The 18,853-nt window shown below is 43.3% G+C and overlaps 1 protein-coding gene across 1 annotated transcript in view; it reads left to right on the top strand.

The window, feature by feature from the left end:
* Positions 1 to 1,838: 1,838 nt before the first annotated feature.
* slc6a8 (solute carrier family 6 member 8) overlaps positions 1,839 to 18,853 on the top strand; it is a 29,068-nt gene continuing 12,053 nt past the window's right edge. The window contains exons 1-7 of the mRNA XM_029621423.2: positions 1,839 to 2,827; positions 11,224 to 11,355; positions 11,657 to 11,921; positions 14,822 to 14,954; positions 17,007 to 17,141; positions 17,264 to 17,367; positions 17,492 to 17,616. Of these exons, the coding sequence (XP_029477283.1) occupies positions 2,515 to 2,827; positions 11,224 to 11,355; positions 11,657 to 11,921; positions 14,822 to 14,954; positions 17,007 to 17,141; positions 17,264 to 17,367; positions 17,492 to 17,616 (1,207 nt within the window). The 5' untranslated portion in view covers positions 1,839 to 2,514. The remainder of the gene's footprint in view (positions 2,828 to 11,223; positions 11,356 to 11,656; positions 11,922 to 14,821; positions 14,955 to 17,006; positions 17,142 to 17,263; positions 17,368 to 17,491; positions 17,617 to 18,853) is intronic.

Genomic DNA, 18,853 nt, shown 5'->3' on the forward strand with positions numbered 1-18,853 from the left:
TTTCCCCGTAGATTTTGTGGTTACGTAGTGTCCCCATGAGTGACAGAACACTGAGACAATCACGGTGCACCTAGAAAACATTACCAACCCCTACGTGCCATATTTTCCGCTGGCTGCCCCACCACCACAGAAAGCACTGAGCTAGGCTGAAACAGATGCATTTTGGAGCTGCCTTACTCAAGAAAGCAAAAATGAGACCATGTTTGTATGCGGCTTTATTAACTCAAGTATTATTATTATTATTTATTTTTACATGTTTGCATACAGATATGTGACACGTATTAATGCCAAAATAATATGCAAAACAGGCTAAAGTTTTTTTTAGCTGAACAGGTGGGGCTCAAAATAGTTGGGACTCTGCCAAAGTTCTGTAGTAAAGCAGTAGCTCAGACCAACAGTTGAAATATTAAACTGATTCATTCTGTCAACATCCAAGTAATCCATCCACCAGGAAGACAGTAGGACTTATTTCCAGCATATATATGCCTTTACTTCCACTTACAATGAACACTGGAGGGGTAATATACATACTGATGAACAATTTGACAAGATCAATCATATATAAATGGAATAATAGAACTCCCTTTGCATGTGTGTAAATAAAGCATGTATGTCCTCGCGTGCCTTTACCTTAGCTATCCTAGTATGGTAAACAACATTCTGACAATTACTTATGTAACTTGGTAGGGGATAATATTGTTTTTATATGTTACTTGATATACAATTCCTTCACCAATAACATTTTCTATGTACAACATATAGTATGGTTGTTTCTATTTGAAATGAAACTACCAGACATTCCAATGTTAACATTTACACATAATTACATTTTTGTCATTGCAGGTGTCTCCTTACTAATGGTATTGCGTTTAAAGAACAAATAGTAAAGTTTGATTGTCTAAATATTTTAATGTACGATAAGATAAAGGCCCACTAATCATATGAGGAATGTTTTAGTGTCAGTCGGGTAATCTAACACTCATCTGACTCCCTTTAGCGAGTTGTAGTCTACAGCAGGGGTGCAACTTTGGTTATAGAAGTGGGGCGGACATAATATATACATATATATATTGTATTTTTTTATTTTTTATACAGTCGGATAAACACTCCAAACAGCCTACCCGACCGCTCGGAGGCGTCCGCATGGTCCTAAAGCACTCCGTTGCCTTGTTTTGTATCACATTCCAATGATAAAACTGGGGGGGACAAAAATACAATTTCAGAATGTGGGGGGGACATGTCCCCCCGTCCCCAGTGAAAGTTGCGCCCCTGGCCTACAGTATGAGTGAGGAGGATGGAGGGTCTGGGTGGATACACCCTCCATTTTATCTGACTCCCATGCACTGGGATTCTGGGTCAAATATCTTTCTTACAGTAATGTTGAATGATGAACAATCTATACCTTCAGGTCTGTCAAACATTCTGATGTTTGGCTATAAGCTAATACTAACTGAAGCTTTGACAGAACTAAAGTTAGAGCTTGTTCATCATTCATCATAGTGCGAAATATCCTAATTCTTTCCCAGTGCATGTGTAATGACACTCGTGTTGCCTAAAGGATTTCATGCCATTGAACAGCAGAGCCCCAGTTCTACATTCCGTGCTTTTGGCAGGCACACAATATCAGTGCACCTGCAATTTTGACATAAATTATCGCCCTCGTAGGCTAGACAATGTTGAATGCGCGTCTTAATAATTTCCTGGTGTTCGTTGCAACAGAGCTAATACAACTGATAAGGCAACTGTGTCCTTAAGGATGGGGGAGGGATGAAATCCAAGTGACGTGCGCCTCAGTACCATCACCGCCGCACCAACCCTTTTAAAGCTGCGCGCGGCTGCAGGCTCAGTTAATTGTCGTACAGTGCACCAAGAGAGAGCAGCTAAGGATAACCGCGATAGACCTATCATATTGTCAGTATTTTTCCGAAGCGAAGGAAGCCAAGGAGCAGGATGATCTAGCCTCGGAATCTAAAGACAAAACCACGAATGTAATTCCGTTACATTCGTCATCGAGCGCGCGCAAAGCCCGCTGAGTTTTTCGCCTCGACACCCGTCTCCTCTTTGAGAGATAAGTTCCCATGCGATTCTTCAGACTCACATTCAAGTGTTTCGTAGATTGTTTTTGAAGGTGCTCTCAAATTCGGTGATTTTCTTTGGGGGCAAGTGTCCTTTATTTTTTATACACCTCAAATGTAATAAACATTTAATTCTGATCTCCGTCTCATCGTTGCGCGTTTGACATTGCTATACGATAATAGAGATACAAATTATACCAATTCAAGTGACTTATCATACCCTTAAATTAAAAAGGGGAAATAAATCAGATCCTATTCCCATAGGATTGCCAGAAGAAGAACAAAGGACCATCTTCGGGTCCAGGGAAATCGACCCGAACGAATAAAAGCTTAAGAAAGCTGTATCTATTGTCCTGAATCGTCACCGATCTTTTCACTGGTTTCCTCCTCAGTGTTAGTGGGAAATTGAGGGTGCATTGTTTACAAGTGCGTAATTGGCATGGAGAAACCTGCATTCGAAACTGACTGCTGTGCTGTGAACGTGGTCCTCGGGGAGGAGAAAAAGGGTCACCTCATTCCGAACGGAAACGGGCACCAAGCTGGCGTGAACGGAAGCCTCATTGGTGGAACTGACGGGGCAGGATGCGGAGCCACACCTGGCACGATGTCGTCAGTGGAGAAACCAGTGCCAGGGTATCCCGAACGAGAGCAATGGACCAGACAGATGGATTTTATCATGTCCTGCGTCGGCTTCGCTGTAGGGCTGGGAAACGTCTGGCGCTTTCCTTACCTATGCTACAAAAATGGTGGAGGTAAGTTAACAAGTAGCCTAAATAAACCAGTAAAAATCTAAACACAAAATACTGAAATCCCTATAGGGCTGATGGCTCTCCTGTCCCATAATAAAAATTCCCTAAAACAATTGAAAATGTGGCTGAGCGAATTGCATGTTGCCTTGAGATGTCTATGTGAGGGATTGTATAGACGTCATAGCATCCAAAGCAATAATCATATGATCAGCTCCTGTGAGGGCACTGCAGGCATCTCATATAGCAGTAGCTCACATTCTTACCCACACAATTATTTTAGTCCATATTAGAAACGGTATTATAGAGAGACAATATCGCTTACAGTGCCCACCTTTCTATATTTGAACGCCAGTTCAGGCTGTCTATCTATTCTACTGGCTGTTCGTCGTGAAGATTATCGCACAGTGTACACCGTTCTCTACCCTTGATCAGAGCGTCAGGTCATACCTCACATATGGGCCTGCGTATGACGCTGTGTGACGGGGGTGGATGTGGGTGAGTCCTGTCCATTTGTATACACATCGTGTTGCTGGAGAATGTCAGAACAGAACTCACATTGGCGCTGTATTATCATTATCATTTGTGTCAAATTGATTGCCATATGCAAAACAAATATATATATAATCATAATAATAATAATTTAACCACAAGTATAATTAAACTGATTTGTCCATTTACAGATGAGAATAGTCTAAATTTAAAGAGATTATACATTCAACATACACAGTGCTTGGATAGATTGGCTGTGAAACAACATGGAAATGACATTTTTGTTCCCACATCAAAACAGAATTTAGTTTGTGTAATAAACACTACATTAAAACATGACTTACTGCTGTCAATAGAAACCTGTGTGTAGACTTGATGGTGAACACAGCTTACACACCTTTCCATTGAAATGGACAAAAAAAACAATACCATTACCAGCTTAACATCTCAGACCAGGTTCGGATCTATAAACTCAGTGGAACAAACAATTGGATCTTCTTGTAGTTTCATTAGATTGAAATTGCATTTATTGAAAAAACTTTGTGATACACTCTACTGGCAAGTCCTTCATAAACGTTTCCTAGATAGGCCTGTTTCGACACCCTTAGCGGGTCTTCTTACAGGCTGGGAGACCCAGGTTTGAGACCAGGAAGGGCCTTTACACTGTCGCTGTTTGCAAATTTCGCTACATTGGTGTCTGTGGTGGGATTGTGCCTTAGGGGCCATTGGAGAGGTGTGCACAGGTGAGGGACTTGGTATAGTGAAGCGTGGGGACACGCTCTCCTGAACGGTGGGGATAGTGTAACAAACTTTGCCTGGGTAGGCCTGTTACGATCCCACCCCCCAAAATAGATCATCCCTATTGGAGCAGTGGTTAGCAGGTCTGCTCATGGGCTGGGAGACCTGGCTTCGAGATGAGGGCGTTCGCTAAACATCGCTACAATAGTATAATGATGAGGTCTGTCTAAAATATGAGTGTGTGATCAAAGAGAGGTGCAGTGTATCTGCCTCAGTGAAATATATGTCTCCATGTGCCCTCAGCTAAAATGTACTCAATGAATGAAGGATTTGTCTCACTGAATAAGTGATGCTGTCTCTATGAAAATTTGTATTTTTTGGGGGGTTTTAAATAGGTGGCTATTTGAACAAAACTACATAACCATGCACTATCTTTTTTTTCTAGAGTATCTAGACAGTGATCGATATGGAGGGATATTATGAAAAACAAAGTGGAATTCATCACTGTCTGTCAGTGAAAGTATGGTGTTTCGGCTTCCAGATAGCTCAGGATCTCCAGAGTAACAATATATATTTAGTGTAAAAAATGAAACCAGAGAGGTGAACCTGAATAAATACTGACTATATGCTACACAAATATTTGGTTGGTGTATAGAGTTAAAGAAATTGAGTAAAGAATGAAATTCCTCTGAATCCCCCAGGCTAAAAATGGTATTAGGGCTCCGCTTGGTGTTATTATTACACATGGGATCCATGAGCAACATCATCTGGGATAAATGTATCCATCCAACTATTTGGAGAAAGGATATCTCTGAGGCGGTTCAGGTTGACCTTACCGGTGGTGGGCAAGGAAAGGGCACGGCGACCAGCTGGTGGGAACTGTAAGAGAAAACATCAATTCTGTAAAAAAAACAAAGAGCTTCAGTCGTGACCTGACAGTGAGAGAAAAGAGACATGTTAAAGAGACAGGAGCGAGCGTTGGGTGATCCCTTAACTTTTCCTCTTAAAAAATACTTGTTTTACCCCCAACTAGGAGCTCCAAGGTAACATGAAGATGTTCTCCTAGTTCAGGTTGCCAAACTCAGTGTGTGTCTCTGGATTTGTGTAAATTTCCTTGGAGACCCCTGCAGGGTTCTGCCAAATCAAATCAAGCTGCCCAAGTTGAAAAGGTCTTGTTCACACAGACAGAACCAAGCTGCAGCAGAGTAGATCTAATGAGATGGCATCTCTGCCATCCCTCAACTACAACAATGCACTGTGAGGGTGTTTGTCAGTAGGCTACCTTTAATGCCCAGGTACATTGGATGAATTTCATTTTCTAATTTGACGGTATCCCTCATTCAAGTGAGACTTGGGTTTAAGTCTCTTTAAATCTCTTTCCTATTCCCATCAGTTGTAACATGACAGGTGGATTAGTTGCCATGGCAAATCATCTGCTGTCATCGCAAGGACATTCTTGTCAAAATCTTTATATTTGCCTATTTTGACGTGTTATAATACACACATAAATATATTTGTCAAGTGCAAGTATCTTCTTTACCTGTCAGGAAGTATTGTCAAACATTCTATGATTGGTGTCTCTGTACATTGGAGTCTGTATTGATGGCAATTTTTATGAAGTTTTAGAATCTGACTTGTCTATACTATCAAAGCAATATAACGACATAGACCGTCTACTCAAAGTACAGTTGCCTATCACCATCATACCTTTTACAATATTCACCATTCTTTGTGCTCCTTTCAAATAGAGAGAAGGCATATCTATCAATGACCACATCGGTAACTATCCTATTGTCACATCCATAAACATATGTTCAGTATATGGGTTCATAGCACGCAGCACAGGTGATAACTCTTCTCTGAGAGTTTGTCTGGGAGCTGTGGGATTTTAGGGTTCTCCTGTGATGGGGTTGCCTTCTCTCTAGCCAGGGCAGTACTGTACTGCGTAGCCTGGCCTGCTCAGCAGCAGCAGCAGCAGCAGGTAGCACCCTGTCAGACAGCAGCCTTACAGCCTGTAGATTTACGAGCTCTGCAGTGAGCTCTCTGATTGTCCTTGGCAGTGTGTCTGCAGCCGTGCAGCGGACTACGTGTTCTCGTCAGAGCAAAGGACTCGAACATTTAATCCATGTTACTACCCACCAATAAGGCCATTTGGCATTACACTGCAGTGAATATTGTCAGAAGCGTATGTTTCTTATTTCGGTCATCAGATAAGGTCATGCACGGTGTCAGGCAGACTGAGTATGTCTTTGTCTTGTTTTTAGGCCTTCATTTGAATCAAAACCGTAAAGGGATTGTCAGACAGAGTGGGCTTCCAGTTGGGTCCAAGTCAAACACTTAGTCATTTGCCCTCTTTTGTCAAAGAATACATAACGTTGAATTTATCTTTATGAATTTATCTTTTTACACAGCAATCTGTAGTTTATTTTCTGTCAGCTTCAGTTATCCAGCAATTTGTTTTTAGCAAAATAATGCTCTTTGGCACAGTGTCTAATCAGTGTAGGTCACACTATCAACCATCATGGCGGCTTGCCTTTTGCAAGTGAGTCCAGCATCTGAGCGGGTGTGATGCGCAGACCGCAGGGTTACAGGACGCTGGCCCTTTGCCCCGAGTGACATCACCTCCTCATCCCACGTGGACGGGCGATTATGAAGAGTGTCTGTTAATCTTTTAATCTCCTTTCTCTGACTGGGAGCTGGTGTGGTGGGGTGTGGTTTGGTGTGGTTTGGTGTGGTTCGGTGTGGTTTGGTGTTGTTCGGTGTGGTTTGGTGTGGTTCGGTGTGGTTTGGTGTTGTTCGGTGTGGCATGGTGCGGTCTGGTGCAGTGTTGTTTGGGATATGGCTCAGCCTCAGGCAGGGAATGGTAGGCTATAACCCCCAGTTAGGTCAGCTCAATGCTCTGGGGATATATGTAACGCTATACTACATGATGTCACCTCAGGTTAGCAATGCGTTCGGGTAAATGTCTGTGTGCTCTCTGACCTAGCGTTTAGATAAGACCAATTACACCCTGCACAGCTTTTCTGAATGATGTTTATGCTGGTGTAGTGCAGCAGAGAGAATTCATGTTCAATAAGGTTGCCTTCCAATAATCTCTCCTTTCTACGATGTGCACTGTGTACTTGTTCCCTACAAATGTAAACGCATTGGATTGGTGTAGGTGTAACGGATGTGAAACGCTAGTGTAGTTAGCGGTGGTGCGCGCTAAATAGTGTTTCAATCGGTGACGTCACTTGCTCTGAGACCTTGAAGTAGTGGTTCCCCTTGCTCTGCAAGGGCCGCGGCTTTTGTGGAGCGATGGGTAACGATGCTTCGTGGGTGACTGTTGTTGATGTGTGCAGAGGGTCCCTGGTTCGCGCCCCGGTATGGGCGAGGGGACGGTCTAAAGTTATACTGTTACATAGGCATGGGCTAGAGAGGGAGTTTCTATATACCATTCATTACCTTTCAAATCCATGAGGGGAAGTGAACAAGTGTACACTTTGGGAGAAAAGGAGAGAATATTGGGACGCAATTGAGGTTTTGTGGTGATCTTTGCAGTGTGGCGTGTGTAGTCATTATAATGAAGTAACATACTCGGTATCTCTGCTTGAACGAAGCACATGAATGAAGGGGATGGGTCAACATAAATGCACCGTCATGTTTGAAATGTAAGCTAATCTTTTCTATTCCCGAATTTAGGACACTGCAGTTATTTATTTTTTCGGATGAACAAGCACGTCTGGCAACAATCTACTGTGCTTTAAAGAGGTGTGCCAATCTCTTGTGCCGTAATCTCATTGTAAACAACATATCCACTAACATGGAGATGACCAAAGGGTGATCTGTCCAAGTTTACTGGCTCTCTTGGGAGTTGAAAATCAGGCTTCATGAGCAACATGTAAAGTAGGGCACTCAGTTGTAGGGGAAAGCTAAGCTTCACAAAATAAGAGATGAATGACAATTATTGTGTGATTTTGACAGCATAGCACATTGTCATTTACAAATCAATACAATTTGCAATTGTTTTGTTGTTGCTTCAGGAGTAATATCGCAGGACCATACAAGAGATTGCATCTGTGCATGGAAGATACCATTTCCATGTGAATGTTAGGGGGGGAGGGTGTATGTAGGGTTGCAAAATTCTGGGAACTTTCAATACATTTCCTGGTTTCCTGAAATCTCAGTTGGAGGACTCCCGAACTCAGGAAGGAATAAGCAGGAAATCCAGCATCCTCCAACCAGTTCCTGGAATTTTGCAACCCTAGGTGTAGGGGAGTATTTATATATTGTCATGTACACCACAACAATAAGTCAAATCCAAGTCCACACGTGTCCCATTGGAGCTTGGTCAGTTGTTTTGAAGCTTGTTATAGGCAAGGCCCAGGGATCACCTGACAAAATGATGCACCTGCTGCTCTATTCTTGGTTAACCCAGAACAAAAATCGAGTGTAATTTATTTTTTAGATTTATGTAGTCTGTCCACAAGAGATTACACCTGGTTTAACCAACCTCAGTTGTACTGCTATATGCTGCATTAGCTGCTCCTGTTAGTTCACTCAACTAACCAGAAAAAGGGATTCAAAGGCCTGTCAATACTTAGCGTTCAGAGCTGCTCCCGACACTTACTTAATCAAGATTAGAAAGCTTAGCACGTGCCATACGTACCTGAATTGGTTCTCTATTTGTGTGACTCAGTTTAAATGTGAGCCTTCCTCAGGTTACTATGAATAACCTCCCCAAAAGTTAAGTATACCAAATATTGTGTTTTCTCTGAAAACATGTAGAAGTTTTGTAATTCATTAGCATTTTTTGTTAATTTAAAGATGGCCATTTATTGAAAAGAGAATTACAGTATCAGTAATTATCATACATAATCACTATATGGTGAGGTGATTGCATTTACAAGCCAAGCAGGACCTTGTTCACCATAATCACATAACTAGCATGTTCACCAGTGGTAACAGCATTACCTCAGTGGGAGATGCCATTAACAGGGGAGTAGCATCTTGTGGACAAATAGCTCCTCTCTTTCTCTCCCTCTCTCACCATCCTCCTCCCCTATCCTCTCCTACCCCACTTCACTACACTCTCTCTCTATCTGCTATCTAACTGTTTAATTAAGAGGCTGAGCAGAATCTCAGTCAGGTTCCTGTCTCCTGACAGGCTGGAATGCCTCAGTGGCTCTGCTAGCTCTGACTGGAGTCACGACGCACTACGTAGCTCCTTCCCCTTCTGCGCCATAGGCAGCGTCTGTCTGACTCATCGGCATGCCGTCACTGAGTCGGTCCTGTGTCTGTCTCTGCGACTGTCTCTGCGACTGTTGTGTGTGTGGGTGTGTGTGTGTGTGTGTGTGTGTGGGTGTGTGTGGGTGTGTGTGTGTGTGTGTGTGTGTGTGTGTGTGTGTGTGTGTGTGTGTGTGTGTGTGTGTGTGTGTGTGTGTGTGTGTGTGTGTGTGTGTGTGTGTGTGTGTGTGTGTGTGTGTGTGTACACTCTCACACATAATCACTGCCGCTGCTTCTATAGCAAATGCTTTGTTTGCAAATGAACAGCCATTTACATCAGCCCTCACAAAGCCCACATGACTACACATTTTATAGATGCTTGAGAGAGAGAGAGAGAGAGAGAGAGAGAGAGAGAGAGAGAGAGAGAAGCTATTCTTCCCTCTGATGCTGGAATCTTTCTTTCAGGTCAGTGGTGTATAGTGCGTGCAGTTCCCCAATCTGACTGAGTTTGTAAGAAATTGCTGTTCACACGTTTTTCCTTTAATAGAGGTGCTATTATGTGTTATTTTCAGTCACACCCTAGATATGTGTTGAACTGTATGAAGGGATTGTGATTGTGTTCTCAGTCTGGTTTACATGCTGAGAGTCCCCATTGCTAATTCAGATTGGGTTGTCAACCCCATCCTCTTCACAAAGGAGAGCCTTTGCTTCTGCGCATCCATGTCTCTTTTCTGTCAGGGAGGAATTGGCTGTTTCCACTAGCCTGCAGAGCCTACGTTACACAACGGGTGGTGCTTTTTATAACGCAGCCCATGGCCCTCCCCGGCGCTCGATGTCAGCCTATCAGGAGACCTCTGGGCTGAAGGTGACGTCATCTCAGCTTCATTCAGTGCAGCACATTGTTCAATGGATAATCTGCGTTATAGGCTGAAGCAGGAGCTGACTACCACTGCAAAGCCCCCTGTCCCTCCCTCTCCTCCCTCCCTCCCCTCCCTCCCTCCCTCCCCTCCCACCACCCCTCCCTCCCTCCCTCTCCTCCCTCCTCCTCCCTCCCTCCCTCCCTCCTCCCTCCCTCTCCTCCCTCCCTCCTCCCTCCCCCCTCCCACCACCCCCTCCCTCCCTCCCCTCCCTCCCCCCTCTCCTCCCTCTCCTCCCTCCCTCCCTCCTCCCTCCCTCCCTCCCCTCCACCCCTCCCTCCCTCTCCTCCCTCCCTCCCTCCCCTCCCACCACCCCTCCCTCCCCCCTCCCTCCCACCACCCCTCCCTCTCCTCCCTCCCCTCCCACCACCCCTCCCTCCCCTCCCCCACCACCCCTCCCTCCCTCCCACCACCCCTCCCTCTCCTCCCTCCCTCCCCTCCCCCACCACCCCTTCCGCCTCCTTCCTTGCTCCACCCCCCCAGTCAGTCTTATGTTCATTTGGAATCAGTCAGCCATGGCGTTATTACTGTTGATGGTTTGCCGTGCTCCTAGATCCTGTTTGATGCAAGCCAATGCCGCAAACAGCATCACAGTCACATTTGAACATACTGAAGTGTAGGCAGACGTAGGAGGGGTGAGGTGAGCATGCGTGTTTTCACCGATAAAATGGACTCCCCTTCTGTGCCAATTAGTGGATGAGACTGAAATATGCACTTCCTGCTCACACCCAGTTATATAAGGCCATTCAAATGTAACTAGATGGTAACTTTACATGAAGTAAAGTTGTGGGGCTTGCTTTACCTCTTTAAGAATAATTTTAAATCTATTAAAATGTAATGAGAACACCAACTATAGCTGCATAGACTATAAGGTAGAAGGTTTTATGTTGCATCCTTGTTACCATTTGATGTCGCAGAGTGATGTTTTCTTTAGGGAACATAAGATGGTGGTTTAATAATGGGTTGTGCAGCTCATACATCCCCCATAGTGACCCAAGGAGTGCATTACTCTACTGTTCCATTGAACACCTGTCTGTTTGTCCCTCACAGGGGTGTTTCTGATTCCCTACCTCATCATTGGGGTTGTTGGGGGAATTCCTATATTCTTCCTGGAGATTGCATTGGGACAGTTTATGAAGGCTGGCAGCATCAACGTGTGGAACATCGCACCTCTATTTAAAGGTACTGAACATTTTGCTCTCTCAGCAGTTTGTGTGGCTGCTCTGAAACATTTGTACAGCCATTTGTCAAGTCTTTTAACTGATCCTTTCGAATAGAAAGGCAGTTTGCAGACATTCACAGCTGTGGCCTATTTACTATGTATTCCTCTATCGCTTTATTCTAAGAATTGATACACCTTTGTTACATAAAAACCAAGACTGCTCCAATGTTTCTTACAAAATTGACATTAATGTATAAGTAAGCTCTGTTTGTCTCTTCAGTGCTGAACACTAAACTGTTGAATTGCTCCGTATTCCTCCAGGACTGGGGTATGCCTCCATGGTCATAGTGTTCTTCTGTAACACCTACTACATCATGGTCCTAGCCTGGGCCTTCTACTATTTCATCAAGTCCTTCAACGCTACCCTGCCCTGGTCCACCTGTGACAACCCCTGGAACACGCCCAGCTGCATCGAGATCTTTCATCATGAAGACTGCCTGAATGGCACCATTGGCAACACTACCTATGGCAACATGACATGTGAGGAGCTGGCAGATGGGCGTTCTCCCATTATTGAATTCTGGGAGTAAGTTCTTTACTTCCTCTATCCCAATGGAAAAACACACTATTATATCAAAACTAGACGTTGAACTGACGTCTGTGCCGAAAGTTCTAAGAATAAAACATTGTTATTTGTCACAGTTAATTATTTCAAATATTTTGCAAGTCGTCACTTAGAAAAGGGATTTGAGTAATTTGTGATAGTCCTCACCCCTCCCCTGAAAAGATTTAGGATAAAGTAATGAAAAGTTGGTCCACAGCATGAAAAGTTATCCATTTAGAAACTGTTCCACTGCAATTTGTAAGTCGCTCTGGATAAAGCCCTAAATGACTTAAATGTAAATGTAAATGTAAAATTGTTGCAACCCCTATTACGAGCCTCTTCAAACTCTCTTTCGTATCTTCTGAGATCCCCAAAGATTGGAATGCTGCCGCGGTCATCCCCCTCTTCAAAGGGGGAGACACTCTAAACCCAAACTGCTACAGACCTATATCGATCCTACCTTGCCTTTCTAAGGTCTTCGAAAGCCAAGTTAACAAACAGATTACCGACCATTTTGAATCCCACCATACCTTCTCCGCTATGCAATCTGGTTTCCGAGCTGGTCATGGGTGCACCTCAGCCACACTCAAGGTCCTAAACGATATCATAACCGCCATCGATAAGAGACAATACTGTGCAGCTGTATTCATCGACCTGGCCAAGGCTTTCGACTCTGTCAATCACCACATTCTTCTCGGCAGACTCAATGGCCTTGGCTTCTCAAATGACTGCCTCATCTGGTTCACCAACTACGTCTCAGACAGAGTTCAGTGTGTCAAATCGGAGGTCCTGTTGTCCGGACCTCTGGCAGTCTCTATGGGGGTGCTGTTGTCCGGGCCTCTGGGGGTGCCACGGTTCAATTCTCGGGCCGACTCTTTTCTCTGTATATATCAATGATGTCGCTCTTGCTGCTGGTGATTCTCTGATCCACCTCTACGCAGACGACCCCATTCTATATACTTCTGGCCCTTCTTTGGACACTGTGTTAACTAACCTCCAGACGAGCTTCAATGCCATACAACTCTCCTTCCGTGGCCTCCAACTGCTCTTAAATGCAAGTTAAACTAAATGCATGCTCTTCAACCGATTGCTGCCCACACCTGCCCGCCCGTCCACCATCACTACTCTGGACGAGTCTGACTCAGAATATGTGGACAACTACAAATACCTAGGTGTCTGGTTAGACTGTAAACTCTCCTTCCAGACTCATATTAAACATCTCCAATCCAAAATTAAATCTAGAATCGGCTTCCTATTTCGCAACAAAGCATCCTTCACTCATGCTGCAAAACATACCCTCGTAAAACTGACTATCCTACCGATCCTTGACTTCGGTGATGTCATTTACAAAATAGACTCCAACACTCTACTCAGCAAATTGGATGCAGTCTATCACAGTGCCATCCATTTTGTCACAAAAGCCCCATATACTACCCACCACTGCGACCTGTATGCTCTCGTTGGCTGGCCCTCGCTTCATATTCTTCGCCAAACCCACTGGCTCCAGGTCATCTATAAGTCTTTGCTAGGTAAAGCCCCACCTTATCTCAGCTCACTGGTCACCATAGCAGCATCCACCCGTAGCACGCGCTCCAGCAGGTATATTTCACTGGTCACCCCCAAAGCCAATTCCTACTTTGGCCGCCTTTCCTTCCAGTTCTCTGCTGCCAATGACTGGAACGAACTACAAAAATCACTGAAGCTGGAGACTCATATCTCCCTCACTAACTTTAAGCACCAGCTGTCAGAGCAGCTCACAGATCACTGCACCTGTACACAGCCCATCTGTAAATAGCCCATCCAACTACCTCATCCCCATACTGTTATTTTATTTTTTATTTTGCACCCAAGTATCTCTACTTGCACACTCATCTTCTGCACATCTATCACACCAGTGTTTCATTGATAAATTGTAATTATTTCGCCACTATGGCCTTTTTATTGCCTTACCTCCCTTATCCCACCTCATTTGCACACACTGTATATATACTTTTTCTATTGTATTATTGACTGTATGTTTGTTTATTCCATGTGTAACTCTGTGTTGTTTCTGTCGCACTGCTTTGCTTTATCTTGGCCAGGTCGCAGTTGTAAATAAGAAGTTGTTCTCAACTGGCCTACCTGGTTAAATAAAGGTGTTCTCAACTAGCCTACCTGGTTAAATAAAGGTGTTCTCAACTAGCCTACCTGGTTAAATAAAGGTGTTCTCAACTAGCCTACCTGGTTAAATAAAGGTGTTCTCAACTACCCTACCTGGTTAAATAAAGGTGTTCTCAACTAGCCTACCTGGTTAAATAAAGGTGTTCTCAACTAGCCTACCTGGTTAAATAAAGGTGTTCTCAACTAGCCTACCTGGTTAAATAAAGGTGTTCTCAACTAGCCTACCTGGTTAAATAAAGGTGTTCTCAACTAGCCTACCTGGTTAAATAAAGGTGAAATATAAAAAATAAATAAATGAGTGGCCTTTGAATGCTCTGCTTTTAAAGAGCAGTGTGACAGAGCTGGTTAGTGTTCTGATTTGGAATCTCATTTGTCCTCGGCCCAGTTCTTCATCCCTCTCTGTTCCTCTAGTCCTCATCATAGTTCTCTTTGATGGTCATCGAGGTCATCAAGTTTTAATGTTCTCATGTGATCCCCGTTGTCCATGACTACCAGAGTGTTTGTTCCCACTCTCCCTTATGGCATGTGCAGGGACATAAGTGCCTTTGTCATGGCTGTAGGTAGAAAATGCAAATGGTGTTACTGACTGACATAGCTTTTATTGGGGACAAAGGGCAGACTTTTGTTACAGGAGTAGAGCATCATGCCGTTCATTTTCTATCCTGTAACTTTGACAAACGCATGTCGTTTTCATATAGTTTTACTCTATGACCCCCCTCCAGGAACAAGGTGCTGAACATCTCACAAGGGCTGGACTACCCAGGATCCATCAACTGGGAGCTGTTGCTCTGCCTGGCGGCCGTCTGGGTGATGGTGTATTTCTGTGTATGGAAGGGGGTGAAGTCCACAGGCAAGGTAACTAATACACATGTCTCTGAAAAGCTCATCGTTATCTTATTAGTTATATGAGCACCACGATGGTGACTGCAATGAACATGTTACTCACTCTGGTCCTTAGGTATCTCCTATAGCTAACTGTTATGTAACAGACTATCCTCCGGCCGTGGCAGACAGATTGTTTTACATCAGCTCAGGTCACTGCACTGGTCTCTGATTGGATACCTGCATTAGAACAACTCAGTAGCTAATGCAGCTGCAGTGGAAGGATATTGCTGTGTGGTATCAAACATAGTCTGGAATTATATTAAAAGAGCAAGAAAGGTTACTGAGAAAAGTAACAAATAGAGGTGAAAGGGGGTTAAAATGTATAGATATACAGTTCTCCCAGAGAGAACGAGGAGATAGATTTGTAGCTATAGCCAGATAGGTTTCTAATTTAGTTCTGGCTATGGTAATGGACTCTCAGTCATGAGTGAATGAGAAGGCAGTGTGACTTTTTCCTAACCTTGTGTGATTCACATAGTGCCACCCTCTCCTGCTGTGTGACAGCAAGGCAATGATGAGGCAGTGTTTCTATAGCAACATCAAGAGGACAGGGGGTGTGGCTATGACATATCACAAAGTGTCCCTGTCACATGGTGCGTTCTGATTGGTGGGCAGTTGGTAGGTTGACTGCAGTGCGACGTGACTGGGGCCCTGTGCGAATATTCCAACAGCCATGTTTTCTGCTTGTTGAGGTGGGATCACATCCAAGCCTCTTTAAATGATATCAGTGTTTATCTCCAGCACTGGTCCATTTTATATGGATCTCTATCAGGATTTCTAGATCACTTTATATGTAGCAGCACTTTCTGTACAGATAATGAGATCAACCTCTAGTGTTCATTAACATTTTATTGTTTTTATATTTTTATAGTAATGATATTAAAATTACTTACAGTTTATCTTTAAGAGATCATTTGGTTAGGTCAGAGCTGCTCACATTTTAGCAAGAGGGAATTTTGATAGATTTGTATTTTTATTCTTTAAGGGATAGGCTTAGTGATGTAATTAATTAATGACAATTAGCCATACATCCACAACATTTATAGATGCAATGTATAGAAATGTTCTCTAGTTAATATTACACGTTTTCAGGTAAGGGCCTATTGAGGTTGCTAATCAAAGATAAGTGCTTGAGTAATGATTATACAAAACGGGTTTGTTATATGAATAAGGGCTTGGTCGGGAATGGGTGTCCTACATTAGCTGTGTATTTAGGTCAAGTAGACTGGGCTACGGAGAGTAGGTAGTCATGCCTGAAGGTGTGCCTGGGCCTCCAAGTCACAAAAACAATTGGCTTTGAAATCTAACAGCCTTGTAGAAAAGCTCTTTATAATACAGTGGTTCATATGGCACTAGGTCAAAGTTCAGTGTTTGAAACGTTCACCTGATTAGATAAAGACTTCCACTTAGCTCTATCTTGTACGGGTGCTAGGTTGGCAGGAATGCAACAAATGATATTCCCATTGCTCATATGAAAAGTCCCCAGCATGTCACTGTGACTGCAATCCCCTTGTGTAAGACACCTTGGACACCTTTGAAACCTTTGCAGTCTGAAATGTGAATGATCAGCCAAACTTTAGTTATGTACAGTACAGCTCCTCACACTATGCATGTCAATGAAACTACAGTAGGCTGAAATGACATCCAATCATTTTAGGTCTCCGACAGCACCACTCTGCAAGTCTTCTCATAATGTGACATCTACAGGTGTAGGATCTTAATTAGATCACCCTGTTGTTGCAGGACATTTCCTGTACAGCAGGAAATGCAAATGTGTCATGTATTCTAGTTATAAAAAGGCATCTAAATTGAGTCATTTCCTCTTCAACATTTTGGACTTGTATCGAACCCTACAACCCCTACAAAAATGATTCACATTTCCACGCAATAATACAAAAATGTCCAGTTGCTGCAGGATTATTTCATTGCTGTGAGAAACTGGTCAAATTAGGATCCTGCATCTGTAACCGAAATATCATATGGATTTAGAATAATGACACTGGTCTCCCTGTTTCGCTGCAGATTGTGTATTTTACTGCCACGTTCCCCTACGTCGTCCTGATCATCCTTCTGGTGAGAGGGGTGACTCTTCCTGGTGCCTACGATGGAATCATGTTCTACATCAAGCCTGACTGGTCCAAGCTTGGCGAGGCGCAGGTGCGACCCATCATCCACCCATCTGTCCACAGTCCTAACTGATTGATTATTTAGATTAGTTAACTCTGGTGCTGTGTTGCAGATTAAACTGATCAGTTTTCATTATCGTTACTGTCTGGTAGGTGTGGATTGATGCTGGCACACAAATCTTCTTCTCTTATGCTATTGGGCTTGGAGCTCTCACTGCCCTAGGCAGCTACAACAGATTCAACAATGACTGCTACAAGTAAGTGATATGACAGCTGAATGGGCTCACCTTGGCCTCTTGTTGCACTTACTGTCTCCTGGATGATTCTGACTTGTTTTTTGTGATTATTTCTCCCTTTGTTTTTGTTTTTATTTCTGTCCAGGGATGCCTTCATGCTAGCTCTAATCAACAGTGGCACCAGTTTCTTTGCTGGCTTTGTGGTGTTCGCCATTCTGGGCTTCATGGCAAACGAGCAGGGAGTGGACATCTCCCAAGTGGCTGAAACAGGTATGCAGAACACACTCACACTTACACTACAGAGGTTGTCTTATATTCTGGCATCTCAAAACCTACCATGGTACTAACAGGAGAGTATTACTGAAGGCTTTGGTCCTCGTTGTTAGGAATGCATGAAAGTGTTCATTGAAAGTGTTGATGTCATTGTTTTACCTTCACATTGGCAGCCCCTCTAGCACTGAGGAAGACAGCCGTACCTCTTCAATAATTTAGACCGATTCCGGTCCTCAAAGCTGAATCCTTATTTTATGCTTGTGCTGCACTTTTGGCAGTGCATTATTAATACGATGAACTTTCAATATAGAAATGACGCACAGATAAACGTGTGAAATGGAACCTTGCTGTACAGTGTGTAAGGATAGTGGGTGTAGCAAGTCACTTGTTTACTCTACAGAAATGTGAAGATGAAATATTGTTGTTTAATGTGTCAGTAATGATATAGAAATATACCAACTATCAAGAAATGATTGAAATGCATGTTTGAATTGAGTCTGTCAGCATTTGAGAAATTCAAAACGTAAAAATGTATTTACATGAACTGTATGTAACTTGTACCTCAACCAAATGTTTTCTGCCTGGAGTCACCTGTATTGAATCACAAGGAAATCAGTATTATAGAATTAAGTTCCTCTGATGGAGAGTGTGTGTGTGTGTGTGTGTGTGTGTGTGTGTGTGTGTGTGTGTGTGTGTGTGTGTGTGTGTGTGTGTGTGTGTGTGTGTGTGTGTGTGTGTGTGTGTGTGTGTGTCGGTATGTGTGTGTACGAGTGTGTGTGTTTGTGTACGAGTGTGTGTGTGTGTATGAATCTGGGAATGAACAGTATGTTTTCGTGTGTTTGTGTATTTGTGTATGTGAATTCTGTGTGATTCAAGAGAGAATATTCTGAGATCTCTTGGTATAGAGTATGAAAGACAGTGATGTGGAAGATTTGTCTGTGTTTGTATGTGCTGGAATATATGATCTGTATGAGTGTTTGACAGTGAGGGGGACGCAGTGAGGAGAGATTGAGACATTGGCAGTGGCCATGTATTTGTCCATAACATCTAAATTGTTGTAAGAATTACATTTTTGTTGTGTGTGAATTAACAAGAGATGTGTAATTACCAAACAACTGTCACACATAACTGATAATTATTTGTATTAATAGACTTTCAAAGCACATGACATTCACAACTAATTCTATCCATTCAGTTATTAATAGGTTTACTGGAGAAGATAGCATCTGTGTGT

This window comes from Oncorhynchus nerka, linkage group LG20 (genome assembly GCF_034236695.1).
Source record: "Oncorhynchus nerka isolate Pitt River linkage group LG20, Oner_Uvic_2.0, whole genome shotgun sequence".
In the NCBI taxonomy this organism is placed as follows: domain Eukaryota; kingdom Metazoa; phylum Chordata; class Actinopteri; order Salmoniformes; family Salmonidae; genus Oncorhynchus; species Oncorhynchus nerka.